This window comes from Palaemon carinicauda, chromosome 14 (assembly GCF_036898095.1).
Source record: "Palaemon carinicauda isolate YSFRI2023 chromosome 14, ASM3689809v2, whole genome shotgun sequence".
NCBI lineage: Eukaryota > Metazoa > Arthropoda > Malacostraca > Decapoda > Palaemonidae > Palaemon > Palaemon carinicauda.
Window position 1 is genome coordinate 11,849,012 of NC_090738.1, and position 17,618 is coordinate 11,866,629.

The 17,618-nt window shown below is 40.7% G+C and overlaps 1 protein-coding gene across 1 annotated transcript in view; it reads right to left on the reverse strand.

Moving 5' to 3' along the window:
- The window catches only part of LOC137652681 (drebrin-like protein), a 97,265-nt gene that overhangs the window by 22,707 nt on the left and 56,940 nt on the right, over window positions 1–17,618 (reverse strand). The window contains exon 4 of the mRNA XM_068386085.1: window positions 7,102–7,317. Coding sequence (XP_068242186.1) covers window positions 7,102–7,317 — 216 coding nt within the window. The remainder of the gene's footprint in view (window positions 1–7,101; window positions 7,318–17,618) is intronic.

Sequence of the window (17,618 nt, forward strand, 5' to 3'; positions counted from 1 at the left end):
GTTTAGTACCAGCCCCCCGAGGCGTTTGTCAGTCGACTATTTCCCTTTAATTTAGGTTTTAGCAGACGTTATTCTTCGTTCGTAGTCTTGTATTTGATGTTACAATTTTATTATTATACGTTTATAATAGTGTTGTGTGCTTATTAGGTTCTGATATTGTAACCACGGGAGGGAGAGATTGGGGTTCCCGTTTTCTGTTTTCAGTCACGAGTTACCCCTTTCTCTCGTTTTCTTTCTTAACCTCGGGTGGGTGAGTGGATTTCCCGTTTTCCGTTTTGTGCGTTCAACGAGTTCTCCCTCCCCCACCTCTCCCTCTACGGGTGTATGATAGCTTACGAGTTATTTAGTTTATGGTTACTATTCAATAGTTAGCGTTATTTAATAGGTCCCGAGTTCCGTCCTCTCCCCGTTACGGCTTGGGAGTAGTTCTGAACATTTTTCCACTCCGCCTTGAGTTCTACTCCGCCATGAGGGATTCTCAATGAGTTTGGAACTATTGTTATATATTGTTTAAATACAACCCTCTGGGACGGCCTTCATATTGTTTAGATAAGACCCTCCGGTGGCCCTTACTTCGGTCTCAGGCCACGGCCATATCCACACAAATATCCATTGTTATTCACAATTGAATTATTCAGGACCTTTCATCGAACTCCGGCTTCACCGGAGGTCACCAATACGCTTAACTATTATATTAGCCTTAGCCTTTAGCTACGGCTTGTGTTTTATATTTATTTTACGGGCCTGTCACTGCTTCCCCGACCCTCAGAGGTTCGGCAGATTGCTTTAGATTCTTTATTCTTATTTCATTATTATCCCTTTTATAATGATACAGTCCCATTGCCATTGCTCCGGCTCACTCCGGTGCAGGAACTTTTATATTTAATGTATTTTAATATGGAGCTCCGGCTCTCACTCACTGAATTCCCATAAGCACGTATGTTGCATTACACTAAGCTCTGTTAGTTGATTTTTAATCCCTTACCAGAGTCTCAAGGAACATCCAGACTTATGTCTCCTTTCTTTTACAGAAGGTCCGTTGTACTGCCCAAGGATGCCCTGCCTCATTCAACGACCCCGTTGGACCTGACCTCTGTCGGTCACATGCGCATTGCGCCATCTCCTTTATCCGGGAACCGGGATAAGCCTCTTACATGGTTTGGTTCCCGGATTTGTGCTCGCTCTGTTACGAGTTGTCCTCAATACTCCTGAACGATGATGTAAGTGGGTTTTCCTTTTGTTCCTTGTTTATCTTTTGCAGACATTATTTTGGCCATTAATATTACATACATTGTATATTTTGGAGAGCGATCCCTCTCCTGCATCACTAATCACTACAAATCTTTCAGGCCGATGATGACTCTCTTCGGTCAGCAAGGGCTGCTCTTCGTCCTTGGGTGTCGGGCTTTGGCAGGAATGCCCCGTCTGGCGCACCCTATCTCCTCGATGGAGACATGGCCTCCCGTCTCTTCCCAGGCTCGACAACTGCAGCAGACTCTCCGGAAGTTGCTGCCCCCTTAATTGAAGAAGTCAGAGCAACCATTTCCGAGGAGGACGAACCCCTCTTACCGCTGGACGCGGCAGATCTAGATATAGACGTAGAACCCATGGACGAGCAGGTAAGTGGTGCCGAGTTGGTGGAAACCCTTTTCTCTCCTACTCCTTCTTCTACCTCTTCCTTTCTCGGCTTTGATAAGCCTAAGGCTTCTCCTCGGGATCCCTCTGTCCCCGTACGACCCAAGGTGAAGCCACTACGTACTTATAAGTCTTCAGCTTTGCCAGCATCAACATCACCGGTCCCCGAACCCTCGACGGCTCCTGATGTTCATATTGCTCCCCGTAAAACCGCGACTCCTAAGAAGTCCAAGTCTACCAAATCCAAGACACCACCAACAGGTGGCTTTCAGGTACCCTTCTTCCCCGTCGAACTGGTCAGGGATATTGTCAGGGAACAAATTCAACATCAGTCTGGGGCTATGACAGAGCTTAAGGATATGGTGGCTACTCTGATCCGCTCCGGAACTCAGATTCCTCCTCCTTCAGCCCCAGACGCATCGAAGCTACCTCCCTTCGATAAAAACAATCCTTGGAGGTTTGCCTTGCATGCCCCATTCTTAGATGGTTCCCTAACTCTAGAGGGCATAGGCACCCGCCCTCTAGAGGACCTGGAGTTCTACCCCCCGGGGCTAGAATTCCCATTCAATGGCTTCGTACGTTTAAAGGAGCATGCATTGGTCTGAATGGACAAGGTACCAAAGGAAACAGTGATATTTCCGAAAGAGCAGGCCCAGGCTATCTGGGCCAGAACTCTATCAGAGTGGGGGTGTAATAACTCCAAGCTCACCCCACACAAAGGTGCCTTCATTATTTTTACGACGGCGGCGTCCATCTCTTTGCCGCTCATAGACAAAATCACATTGCTGACAATACAGGCCATCAAGGAAGGCTCTTCCATGCCGGCTCTCAAGGAGACGGACCCCACCTCATTGCTTATTCCGAGTACCTCTGCAACCTGGGACGACGCGTCTTCTACCTTCACAGTGGGGAAGCTAGACCCGGACTGTGCCTCTACTCTTTTCTCTGAGAAGCTCCCCAGATTACTAGAGAGTCTTCTCAAAACTGAGTTCGAGACCTGTAATAGACTAGCTAGGTCCCTCCACTCTATCACCTCCATAGGGTCCCTAGCATCGGTTTACCCAGCGGAAACATTGTTCAGAGTCTTCACAAAGAACCTGCTGCTGTCCTACCAAATAGACCTCCATGACTTCTGGTCGGCTCGAGTTAGTTGCAGGAAGTTCGTTCTGTCTGAGGCCTCCATCAGACATGAACCGAACAGGCTGATAGCGTCCTCCTGCTGGGGTAAGAACCTCTTCCCTCAGAACGAAGTTGATAAGGTTCTTCAGGACGCGGCGAGGGCAAACCAAAATTTGCAAGTAAGGTGGGGTCTCTCGACCAAAAGAAGGATCGAATCCCAGAAACAGACGTTCTTCAAGAAGAAGCAGAGATTTATTCCTTACAAGACGGTCCGGGGTAACTCGTCGACACAGTCTTCCTCTGCTTCGACTTCTCAACAACCGGCTCCCCCTCAGCAAGTAGTCTACCTCACTGCTCCCCCTGGTACACAGCCCAACCCCACTTGGATGTCCTCTCCTGCATACAACCCTACCTACGAATCCTCCGGTTCCTTTCGTGGACACCAGAGAGGAAGCTTCAGAGGTAGAGGACAGTTCCGTCAGCGAGGCGGACCTAAAGCAAGGGGTGCTCGTGGAGGGAGGGGACCTAGGTTCACTCCCTCCCAATGATGTGTTGCCGGTAGGAGGGAGACTTTATCACTTCCGAGACCATTGGACCTTCAGTCCATGGGCTCACAGCATAATATCCAAGGGCTTGGGTTGGAAATGGTCACAGGGATCGCCTCCTCCACCAGTGATCTTCTTCCAGAGACCCACTCCCATCCTGGAAGAGTACACTACAGAGTTACTCAAGAAGAAAGCGATCAAACGGGTTCGATCCCTGAAATTCCAAGGCCGCCTGTTTACAGTCCCGAAGAAAGACTCGTCGGCGTTGAGGGTAGTTCTGGACTTGTCGAAACTAAACTCTTACATCCTCTGCGACAAGTTCCGTATGCTGACTATCTCTCAGGTACGGACCTTACTTCCCCGTGGGGCCGTCACCACCTCTATCGATCTTACCGACGCCTATTATCATGTCCCAGTAGCTCGAAACTTCTCTCCTTACCTAGGCTTCCGTCTCGGCAAGAAAGCCTTTGCATTCAAAGTCATGCCCTTCGGTCTCAGCATTGCCCCCAGGATATTCACGAAACTAGGAGAGACGGTGCTCGAACAACTCAGAAACCAAGGGATACAGATCATCGCCTATCTGGACGATTGGCTCATTTGGGCCCAGTCGACCCAGGAATGCAACAGAGCTACGTCGAAGGTAATTCACTTTCTCGCCAAACTGGGATTCCAAGTCAATCTCCAAAAGTCTCGCCTACAACCATCAAGCCACTTCGAATGGTTAGGCATCCGGTGGGACCTTTCAAAGCACAGGCTCTCCCTTCCTCCCAAGAAGGTAAGGGAGATAGCTTCCAAGGTCAGGAACTTTCTCAAACACAAACAGGTGTCCAGAAGAGCTCTAGAATGCATCCTCGGCCTTCTCCAATTTGCCTCACTGACCGATCTCCTATTAAAAGCCAAACTCAAAGACATCAATCGAGTTTGGAGAAAGAGAGCGACAATACCTTTGAGAGACAAGATCTCGAAGATCCCCTCTGTCTTAAAAATGAGACTACGACCATGGTCCGAACGGAGGAACCTCTCCAAATCGGTTCCTCTACAGTTCCCCTCTCCACAAGTGACAATTCATACCGACGCGTCTGAGTGGATGGGGGGGGGGGTTACTCCCAACATCAGATGTTTCAGGGCTCTTGGTCACCCGCCATGAAGCAGTTCCATATCAATGTTCTCGAAGCCATGGCAGTGTTCTTGACCCTGAAGAGAATCTCTCCTCCGAGGTCGACCCACATCAGAGTGGTCTCAGACAGCACAGCAGTAGTACACTGCCTCAACAGAGGGGGATCCAAGTCACCCAACCTGAATCAGATTCTGGTCACTATCTTCGCCTTGGCAGCCGACAAAAACTGGTTCCTGTCAGCAACTCACCTAGCAGGAGTCCAGAATGTGATAGCAGACTCATTGTCCAGGACAAAACCACTGGAATCAGAATGGTCCCTAGACATACACTCCTTTCGGTGGATACTCAGGCTGGTTCCAGGTCTCCAGATAGATCTATTCGCGACCCAACTCAATCACAAACTCCCCTGTTATGTGACCCCGAACCTGGACCCTCAGGCTTATGCCATGGACGCATTAACCCTGGATTGGAACCATTGGCAGAAGATCTACTTATTCCCACCAGTGAATCTTCTACTGAAAGTCTTACACAAACTCCGCTCCTTCCACGGGGCAGTGGCTTTAGTGGCACCTCACTGGCCAAAGAGCAGTTGGTTTCCTCTCCTCCTCGAGATGAAACTCCGTCCCTTCCGGATCCCATTCCCCAAACTGACCCAAGTGGTCCAAACTTGGACTGTGTCAGATTCCTCAAGGATAGCCAAAACCCTAACTTTGTGGATTTCATGAAGTTTGCGGCTCGTAAGGATGCGAACATCGACCCGGGTAATGTCCTCTTTATAGAATCAGACAAAAGGGACTCTACGATTCGCCAATATGATTCGGCAGTTAAGAAACTAGCAGATTTCTTAAAGAATTCAGACCATACTATTATGACTCCTAATTTAGCCATCTCCTTCTTTAGGTCCATATTTGACAAAGGCCTAGCAGCTAGCACTATAACCACCATTAAGTCAGCTTTGAAGAAGGTCTTCCTGGTTGGGTTTAACATTAACCTGGCGGATTCTTACTTCTCATCTATTCCAAAAGCATGTGCTAGGCTTCGACCTTCGGTTCGCCCACAAAAGGTCTCTTGGTCTCTGAATGATGTCCTCAGACTTGCCTCAGACACGGACAACGAATCCTGCTCCTATATCACTCTTCTTAGGAAGACTTTATTTCTAACAGCTTTGGCCTCGGGTGCTAGAATCTCAGAACTAGCAGCTCTCTCACGAAACTCGGAAAACATCGATTTCCTCCTTTCAGGTGAAGTACTTCTTTCCCCAGACAGGGCGTTCCTAGCTAAAAATGAAGACCCCCAAAATAGGTGGTCCCCTTGGAAGATTATTCCTCTTCTCCATGATACTTCTCTATGTCCAGTCACTACTCTCAGGGCCTTTTTAGCTAGGACTGCTACCCGATCGTCTGGCCCCTTGTTTATCAGAGAACAAGGAGGTACCATTTCCATTCAGGGTATTAGGCAACAGATCCTATACTTCATTAAACAAGCCAATCCGGGATCATTTCCCCATGCTCATGATATCCGGTCAGTAGCTACCTCCATCAATTATTTCCAAAATATGGATTTTGATGACCTTAAAAAGTACACGGGTTGGAAATCTCCTATGGTCTTCAAACGCCACTATCTAAAGAACTTACAGGCCCTTAAATACCCAACGGTTGCAGCTGGGAGCCGTATCTCTCCCCAGTGATCTCTTGTTCTTCCTTTCATCCATCTCTTTTCTTCTCCCTCCTACCCGCCACTCGCACCACGACGCCGCTTCCTTGGTGGTTCGTTAGCCCTAGTTTATTACATATTAGGTTAAGATGATTGTAACTTTTAATGTGTTTACCGTAAATTTAGTGTTGGGGTATTCTTAGCCATGTCAGTTTTGTTGCTTGTTGTGCTCTGATACTCGGAGGCTTCCTTGTTATCATGTTTGTTTAGCCTTACGCTCACTATGTCCTGTGGCTAGTTTATGATTCATGCTTACTTACCTTAATATAATATATGGTTTTCCTTACATGGTGTTTTTTTCTCTCCCCTCATTACTAGTTATTATTGGGCTTGGAAGGCATTCTCTGGTACATTTTCACCGGCCGCCACAGGTCGACCCAGAAAAGAGATTTTGACGAAGGAAAAATCTATTTCTGGGGAGAGACCTGTGGCGCCCGGTGAAACCCTTCCCTATTCTTTTGCACGATCCCACCCTTTCCTTTCCAAGCCATCATGTCCAATACAGAAGGATGTTGTTCAGATGGCGCTCGCGTCAGGGCGTGGGTGGCGTGGCGCTGGTAGCATAGCTGGTGCCTCTGTATCGGCCCATCCCTTTGACGAAGGAATTAACTAAATGGAAGACAGCCTGTGAATAGTGGCTTTCACGCGCCTTTGCTTTATACACGACACCCACAAGGTGCTCGCGCGAGGGTAGTAACCTCTGCATTCCATGCTTTTATCTTTCTCTGGTATAATTGGAAGGTTTTATCAGAAAAGGTATATTAGAAGGACCCCTTTTCACCGGGCGCCACAGGTCTCTCCCCAGAAATAGATTTTTCCTTCGTCAAAATCCCTTTTTTAGTATGGGAATAAAATACGCCTAATAAATTCAAAATTCAAAATATCTGAAAGTTATACCTAAGAATCCTTTTCATAGAAATATATTAGCCAATAAGTTTACAAGCAACACAAATTCAATAGAAGGCTACTTACATCAACTTCATAAACCATGCCAATAGACGGAGTTGTATTATCAAATGCAGCGTCAGCATCAGCCACGTTGTTTTGGACTGCAGTTTCAGAAGTTTCGCTTGGTTTACTGGATGCATTGGGCGTAACATCAAAACCATGGTCATTTTCAAGGTGGCCTTGGTTTGTTTTATTAGTAACCGGCGCATCGTTGTATGCGTTTGATCTCACATCTCCATTCTGTTTGAAAAAGAAAACAAAGTATTTCAAACATTAACCAATTAATCAAGGGGTAACATGATTTCACTGCAATGAAACTTACAGCAAATAACCAAAAAAAGAGATATTTTCTCTATCATGGGTTTGGTATACCCAATGAAATACTGATTCAATTATACAATGAACAACAGGATTAGAGCTAAAAATCTTTCACAATGATGAGTACACTTTTCCTATGAAAGACATAATTATACATCTTACTTTCAAAACCTCCCAACTTGTTCTCCAAAATGAAAAAAGCAACCATTGTCCTCATCCAGTGATAAACAAGACTTGAAAACTCAGAATACTAACCAGAAACATCTCAAACAAGCAGACATCATCATCTTTATCAACTGACTGTACAGTATATTGAACTAAAAAAATATTTTTATCTAGAGAAAGGAAAACAACTTCATATCTTTAAAGCTTCAGTAAATCTCGTTAAAATATTATGAAAATTTCAATAGAATGCCTTCTCTTATACTAAAGACAAGCTCTCCTTTTCGACACATTATCTAACAATAATAGTATTCCCATGTCCCGTATAAATTTTAATCAACTAGGATTATAAACTAATTCAGCTTGGCTCTGAAAGAAGAGCCCCACCAAAGTATTTGTCTCCAAATAACAGAAAATCTGGTTGTTCCCGAGAGGTCTTTTATATCTGACAAAAGTAAAAAAGGATACATCACACAGCCTTGGGGCAAATGTATTTCTGAACAATAATTACAACTTAAACTAAACTAAAAAATAAGCCCTTAATCATTTCATTGTATTTATGTATAGTATTACTCTTCTTACATGCTTGGGTTTTCAAAAAAGGGCTATTTCTTTTTCCTATTAACAGGGTTTCACAATAAGCAATCTGGAAATATTGATGAGAGAGAGAAAATTTCCTACATAAATAATGAACAAAACATAAAACAATTTTCAAGGATTGGAATTTGGAAAAAATTTAAACAAATATTCTTGAAAGTTCTCAAACTAATGAAATATAATCTCATTAGTAACTCAAATAAAAAATATTAGGTAAAATCCTCACAAATCCTACTGAAATAATTCTGCGCATTCAGAGTAACAATATCCGATGCATGATTTTGCGACATCTTGGGTAATGAATGTAGGAAAATTCAGATGTACTCCAGTCAAGTGTTATTCTGGCAAACAATATGATACCAATTTTTAACAACAGCAATTCCTGTTTGAAGAGCATCAGCAAACTGACAAGCTTCTGTAGCTTTATAATTTTCTTAGGTTTAGGTAATATTTTCATTTGATAAATCAATCAGCGATCAGCTACAGTACTTTCTAGTCTACTGTATTTATAACCTTTTGGCTGCAAACAAATGATGGCAGCAATTTCTTGGTCAGCTATTCAGTACCTGAACTTTTTAATGGGGACACACTAGTTGGTAATCAAAGGATTACTTGCTACTGGTGTAATTTTTCCATAGCTTTACTCTATCTTTCATGATTAACATTGATGACAATATGTTCATTGATGTCTTTCATCACGTTTACACAATAATTTTCGGAAATAAAAGGCAATACAGTAATGAAGTTCATTATCACTTAGAATACTTTTCTTAGCTTTTTATTATTTCAACTACTCTGAATTTTCTTTCCTATGAAATAATTTTCCTTAAACAAGGCCAGTAGAGCCACTAATTGCCTTAATTAGAAATTTTTCACCTTTTCAATTTTTCTTACACTACTGCAAAATTGCCAAACTACTTCACAATCTTGAAGTTATAATTTCCATCATAAAAATTCCATTTGACAATATAAAAAATCTCAAATCTAAATAGAGTTCTCAGGTCAGAAGACTTTTAAATCAGGAGTAATGGCTGAAGGACATTTCAGTGAGCAAGTGAGCTTGTACAGCTAGGGGTGTAAGCACACCAGAGGAAAATTTTAAATTTTAAAAATTTCTGAGACATTTTGAGGCCATAGATGATAGGCATTTAGAAATATATTAGGGTCAGTATTGAGGACTTCATCTCCCTGGCTAATGTGGCTCAGTGGAAAGTGTTCAAATATCATGTTTTTAATTGACATGTTAAACAGAAAAAGAGAGCAAGTGACGGTACCATGCTAGGTGGTATATATTAGCAAATCCATTTTTGCCAACAGTTAAATAAGCAGATGAGCAACCTGGAGGAGTAACAAGAACTTTGGATGTGGAGGAAACGGCCCTCTAAATCTCGATGAAGTCACTGGCAGCAGGGTGATGGATTGAGTTTAAGGTGATGGACAAACTGTCTCTTCGGCTTTTACTCCTGATGCCTGGCGGTTGATCTAACTATAATTAGTATGGATTAGCAGGGGTCACTTGCCTTAGTTAGATAGACACTGCGCATCACAAGGAACTGGCTATATTTTGATGAATCGAGCCAATGAATCCTCTATGGATTTAGTCAGTTAATGGAAAAAGAAGATGACAGAATGGACCCCAGTCCCGGGGGTAGTGGCGTACTAAGAATCTCCCAGTTTATAAACACTAAAGAAAAATTGAAAATTGGTAATTGGAATGTTAGAGCCCTAAATCAGATTGGGAAGTTTCAGAAAGTGGAGAATGAATTTAAAATAGTTTGGACATCTTGGACCTAAGTGAAACATGTTGTAAGGGGATTGGTAAGGAAACCTTAGACCAAGGCAATATATACTGTATATCTATTCACGAAGGACAGAAGGCATTAGAAGAGAGGGATTAAGAATGATGATGACACCACGAGCAGAAAAGGCATTAACTAAGTGGAAACCTGTAAATAGTAGATTGTTACTTGCAGTTTAAATAAAAGCAGTGTAATATGAGTATTATAGTTTGCTATGCCCCAACAAATTATTCCCCTGAAGAAAGGAAAGATGAATACTATGAAGAACTGCAGAGCATTACTGATGAGACCCTAGAGAGATATGAAAATTGTTATTGGTGACTTCAATGCTGAAGATGGAAGGAATAATCAAGGGATAGAGAATGTGATGGTGTCAAGGGTATTGGCGAAGATGCAAATGAAAATGAAGCACATTTCATAAGTTTCTGTTCAACAAACAATCTTGTCATTGGAGGCACTCTTTTCCACCACAAGTACATCCATAAATATACATGGAATTCACCATGTGGTAACTACAAAAATCAAATAGATCAATAGCCATTAGTAAAGAGAAAAGGAAGATTCTGAGAAATGTCAAAGCTATAGATGTGCAGATATTGGTAGTGATCACCAGCTCCTCATTGTCACATTAAAATTAAAACTGAAAGCACCCAACAGAAATGTAGATAGAATACCTAGGTTTGATACAACCAACCTTCTGGAAGATGAGCATAGAGAAACATTTACAATTGAATGTAGGAATTGATTTGCAGTCTTGGAGACTTTGAGAGATGAAGAGCAGACAATTAATGAAGAATGGTGTGATGTTAAGAACATATATCAGTCAATTTGTAGTAAAGTTTTGGGACATGCAGTTACAAAGGAGAAAGGCATGGATATTGTGTGATACATGGGATACTATAAAAAGGAGACAAAGAAATAAATTGATTGTTGAGAGTTTTTGAGGAAGTAATGAAAATTACAAGGTAGAGCTTGCTAAATACTCCAACATTGATAGTGAGGTCAAAAAAAAAAAGTCAGGGATGACTGGAGAGAATAGTTAGATAGAAAAACAGATGAGGCTGACAAAGCTATAAATTCAGGGAGTGGCTATGGTATAAGAATCACTCATAGAATTATTAATGAAATATCTATGAGGGCAAAAAAGAAGAAGCATATACCCATCAAAAAGAGGGATGGATCTGTTATAACGAGATGACGAAGAAAGTCAACGTTAGATGGAACACTTTTTTGAGGTCATGAATAGGAGATACGAAGGGAATAATTTTATTGATACACCTGAAGCTGAGGAAGATCTTGATGTACCCACGAATGAGTTCAGTGTGATTGAAATTGAAGCTATTATCAGAAAACTCAGGAGATGGAAAGCCCCTGGTTACGATGGAATAACTGCTGAGATGATACTGGCCGAAAATGAAGTGACTCCCAGAATACTTACAAGAATGTGGCATGAAGAGGCAAAACCTAATGAAGAGGAGCTAGGGGTGTTGGTGAAAATGGCAAAAAAAGGAGACCTGACGGATTGCAATAATTACAGAGGCATCACACTTACGTCAGTTGTCATGAAAATATATGGCATGCTTATTTTAAAGACACTAGAGAGAAATAGTGATGAAAAGCTGACACGAACAAGCACAATTTAGAAAAGGTAAAAATTGTAATGACCAAATTTTCACTTTGGGACATCTACAGCAATGCATAGAATATAAAAATCCCCTTTTGATGGAATTTGTGGACTATAAAAAAACCTTCGATAGTGTGCACCAACCAATTTTGTGGAGAGTCCTGCGTTATTATAGAATTCCTCTTAAATATGTAAATTTGATTAAGTCTGTTCATGAGCATAGCAAGTGCAAAGTCAATGTTAGTGGAGTTCTATCAAATGAATTTCCAGTGAACAACGGAGTACTCCAAGAGAATGTGTTGTCACCTATGTTGTTTATTCTCCTCATGGATTTTGTAATGCAACAGTTGGAGATGCTGGAGAAGGATTCAACTGGAATGATAATAGGAAATTAGCTGACCTAGAGTATGCTGATGACATTGCCCTTATCCGCAGAACACCACAGGACTTGCAAAGCTTGCTAACCAGAATGCATGATATATCACATGAGGTTGGGCTCAAGATAGATGAAAATCAGAGATGATGAGAACAGAATATGCAATGGGAAATGTAATATCATTGGAAGGGAAAAGGATTAATGAGGTAGAATCATTCAAGTATTTAAGAACTATGATCTCCAATAGAGGGTTATTAGAATTGAGTTGAGATCATCATCATCTCCTCCTACGCCTATTGACGCAACGGGCCTCGGTTAGATTTCGCCAGTCATCTCGATTTTGAGCTTTTAATTCAATACTTCTCCATTCCTCATCTCCTACTTCATGCTGCATAGTCCTCACCCATGTAGGCCTGGTTCTTACAACTCTTCCAGTTCCTTGTGGAGCCCAGCTGTATGTTTGGTGAACTAAACTCTCTTGGGGAGTGCAAAGAGCATGCCCAAACCATCTCCATCTAATCCTTATCATAACCTCATCCATATATGGTACTTGAGTAATCTCTCTTATAGTTTCATTTCTTATCCTCTCCTGCCATTCAACTCCCAACATTCTTCTGAGAGCTTTGTTCTCAAATCTACTAAATCTATTGGAGATTGTTTCATTGTCCTACCATGACTCATGTCCATAGAGTAACACCGATCTCACTAAACTGATATATAGTCATATATGGTCTGATTTTTATATGCAATATTAGGCAATTTGATTTCCAAATTTTACCTAACCTAGTCATTGTCTGATTTGCTTTTTTCAATCTTTCACTAAACTCTAATTCTAAAGACTCTGTATTGGAGGTCATAGTTCCTAAATACTTGAATGATTCTACCTCATTGGTCCTTTCTCCTTCCATTGCATACTCCCTTCTCATCATCTCTGTCTTTCTTTTATTTATCTTTAGCACAACCTCGTGTGATATTTGACACATTCAGATAAGCAAGCATTGCAAATCCTGTGATGTTCTACTAACAAGGACTGCTAAAATCCTATCATCACCAATCCAGTAAAATCCTTCTTCACCATCTCCAACTGTTCTATGCATTACAAAATCCATGAGAAGGATAAACAACATAGATGACAATACATTTCCTTGGAGTACTCCGCTGATCACTGATAATTCATTTGATAAGACTCCATTAACTTTGCACTTGCTATGCTCATGAACTTAATAAAATTTACATATTTAAGAGGAATTCCATAATGACGCAACTCTCTCCACATAATTGGTCAGCGCACATTATCAAAGGCATTTTGATAGTCCACAAATGCTATTAAAAGTGGATTTCTATATTCTACGCATTGCTGTACATGTCTCAAAATGAAAATTTGGTCAGTGCAACTTCTACCTTTCCTAAATCTGGCTTGTTCATCTCTAAGCGTTTCATCAATTTTTCTCACCAGTCTCTTTAGAGTAAGCTTACTTTATATTTTCATAACTGACGTAAGTGTTATGCCTCTGTTGCAATCAGTCAGATCTCCTTTTTTTCCATTTTCACTAACACTCCTAACTCCCATTCATCAGGTTTTGCCTCTTCATGCCACATTCTACAGAATAATCTTGTAAGTAGTCAGAGTCACTTCATTTTCAGCCAGAATCATCTCGGCAGTTATTCCATCATATCCACGGGCTTTCCACCTCTTTAGTGTTTTGAGGATAGCTTCGACTTCAAACACACTGAATTCATTCATGGGCACATCAAGGTCTTCATCAGTTTCAGGTGTATCAATCAAATTATTCCCTTCATACGTCCTATTTATAACCTCGCTAAAGTGTTCCACTCAACGTTGTCTTTCTTCTTCTTCTGTTGTTATAATAGAGCCATCTATTTTTGATAGGTATATGCTTTTTCTTCTTTGCCCCAGTCGATATTTCATTGACAATTATATGAACAATTCTTACACCATAGCCACTTCCTGAATCATAGCTTTGTCAGCCTCATTTGCTCTACTGTCTAAATATTCCCTCCAGTCATTCCTGGCTTTTCTTTTGACCTTACTATAAATACTGGAGTACTTAGCATGCTCTACATTGTAATTTTCATACTCCCACGAAAAATTTCAACAATCAATTTCTATATTTGTCTTTGTCCCTTTTTCATAGTATCCCACGTATCATTTGATATCCATGGCTTTCTCCTTGTAGCTGCGTGTTCCAAGACTTCATTACTAACTGACTGATCTATGTTCTTAATATCACATCCTTCCTCATTAATTGTCTGCTCTTCATCTCTTAAAGTCTAAGACTGCTAATCGATTCCTACATTCAATTGGAAAAGTTTTTCTGTGCTCTTATTTCAAAAATTTAATTGTATTAAACCTAGGTATTCTATTTACCTTTTTATTGGGTGCTTTCAGTTTTAATTTCAGTGTGGCAATATCTGCACCTCAAACTTCTTACATTTCTCATTGTCCTCCTCCTCTCTTTATTAATGGCAATGTGATCTATATGATTTTTGTAATTTCCACATGGTGAACTCGACTTGTGGATGTTCTTGTGTTGAAAAAAGTACCTCCAATGACAAGATTGTTTGCTGAACAAACACTTATGAAATGAGCTCCATTTTCATTTGCAACTTCGCCAACACCCTCAACACCCATCACATTCTCTATCCCTTGATTATTCCTTCCAACTATAGCATTGAAGTTGCCCATCAAAATTTTCATGTATCTTTCTGGGATCTCAACTATTAAATTATGCAGTTCTTCATAGTATTCATCTTTCCTTTCTTCAGGGGAATCATTTGTTGGGGCATAGCAAACTACAATATTCATATTGCACTGCTTTGATTTGAACTTTACTAGTAACAATCTACTATTTTACAGCTCTCCACTCGGTTAATGCCTTTTCTGCTCTTGGTGTCATCATCATTCCTAACCCCCCCTCTCTTCCAACTCCATCTGATCTTCCTGAGTAGATATACAGTATATATATTGCCTTAGCCTAAAGTTTCCTTACCAATCCCCTTAAAATGTGTTTCACTTAGGGCCAAGATATCCAAATTTTATTTCATAAATTCACTCTTCACTTGCTGTAACTTACCAATCTGGTTCATGGTTCTAACATTCCAATTTTCAATTTTTCTTATTATTTATAAACTGGGAGATTCTTAGCACAAGCTATGCCCGTGACTGTGGGTCATTCTTTCATCTTCTCTTTCCATTAACTGACTAAATCCATTGAGGATTCATTGGCTAGATACATCAGAAAATAACCAGTTCCTTGTGATGCACTTATCTAACTAAAAAAGTGAGCCCTGCCAGTCCGTACTAATTCTAGTAAGATCAACCACCAGGCATCAGGAGTAAAAGCCGAAGAGACAGTTTGTCCATCGCCTTAAACTCAATTCGTCACTCTACACCCTGCTGCCAGTGATTTCATCAAGATTCAGCGGGGCATTTTCTCCGCACCCGAAGCTCTCATTACTACACAAAGTTGCTCATCCGCTTATATGAGTATAAACTCATGGATTGCTAAGATATACCACCTAGCACGGTTAGGAGTTTAGAGAAAGATTGAAAAAAGCAATCAGACAATGGCGAGGTTATGTAAAATTTGGAAATCAAGTTGCCTGAGATTACATATAAAAATCAGGCTATATATCAGTTTAGTGAGATCTGTGTTACTGTATGGACATGAGTTGTGGTATGACAATGAAACAATCTCCAACAGATTTAGTATATTTGAGAACAAAACCCTCAGAAGAATATTGGTAGTTAAATGGAAGGAGAGGATTAGAAAAGAAACTATAAGAGAGGTTACTCGAGTGCCATATGTGGATGAGATCATGATGAGGGGTAGATGGAGATGGTTTGGGTATTAGATCACCAAACTTCCAACTGGGCTCCACAAGGCACTAGAAGAGTTAGAAGACCCCGGCCTACATGAGTGAGAACTATGAAGTGTGAAGTGGGAGATGATGAGTGGAGAAGTATTGAATTAAAAGCTCAAGATAGAGACAACTGGCGAAATCTAACCAAGGCCCTTATCGTCAATAGGCGTAGGAGGAGACATGATGATGACATCCACTACTGTATGTTGTTAACATTAATGACCGAATTTCCTGTGATTTACTCCTCACATCATTTTATCACTACTCGGCAAATATATTACCATACTTCCTACAATTAATCAATAATGTGATAATAATAAAAAAAGACGTTTAACCAGCTATTGTATAATTACATAGGCTACATGTGCCAGAAAATACATAATAAAAAAATTAATAAAGAAATGCAAATGGGAACTCATAGGGTTTCCTGCATTTACTTGATATTGTTCATCGCAGCCTTCAAAAGAGGTTCTTGGTCTTTGAGACAGAAACTCAAAAATCTGTGATCATGTCATTACGTAATTAACCTGGACACAGTACAGACCTTACCAATGCTACTTTTATGTGAATTCTATTATCAGTCCATAGATTATTCATCAGAGAAAAAGTGCCCTCTACAAATGCATTATTAACTGGTACTACTAGCATTCTTTAGACAATATTACGTAAATTAGGTGGTCTTGAGCCTGAGGAGGAGGAGGCCCATTTTGCATCCAATGTTGCTCCTGATTTAACTTTGTGATGTGATAACACCTCTAAGTAAACTACCTCATCATATAATTTATCTTCATCCACTGATGCACGAAGTACTTTGGCAGCACACAGAAAGTCTTCATAGTGCTTTTATATTAAGTACAGAGAGGTTTTTCAATGGCGAATTTCCGTAATCATGCCATTTCTGTAGGTAGGATACAGTACGCTTATAAACTGATGGAGCATTTCTTGGGAAAATGTTCTTATTGGAGGAACTCATCAGAAGGTTGCTAGATTTTTCTATGCATAAAGGGCCGAAACAATGACAAAAAAAGAAGGGTAAAAAACACCAATCTTTTAAAGATTAAGATCAAATAAGAGTCCAAACTTTTATGACGTACTGTAGATGTTCACTTGAAATTGATTAATATACCTATGTGATGCATAACAATTTTTTAGTAATAAAAAAGATTAACAAAAGAAAAACCTCGGAAATATAATACTTATTTGTAATTGTAGCATTGTACCAGTATCCTAGTATGCACAGGCAATCATATGTTATGAGAAATGAGAATTATCCTATTTTCAAACAGGATTTCATATAAAAAAAGCAATACTCAAAGAAAACTAAAAAACATTTACTGTTTTGTACAGTACAATAAATAAAATATTTAAAGGTATTTAAAGGTTGCCCATGAATGGCAGAGGCAAGGGACAGTGACAATACCCTAGCTAGCAGGACAATGCACAAGAGACTGACCATGTATACGTGTGATTAGAAGTGCCCTCTCCACCCAAGCTAGGACTAGGAAGAGCCAGGCAATGGTTACTGATGACTCAGCAGGTAGATCTATAGGCTCCCCCAAACCCCCTTCCTTTGCTCATAAGGGTGGTGAGGTTGCAGAAACTAAATAAACAATTGAGCTTGAATGGGACTCAAACCCCAGTCTACCTGGCAGGGATGTTTCTAATGGGCAACCATTACCCGCAAAGTGGAAAATTATTTTGTAACATTAATTCATCACAGAGAAATGTCATGATAAAAAACATTTTGTCAACGTCACACGTCAAAATATAATTAAATTTG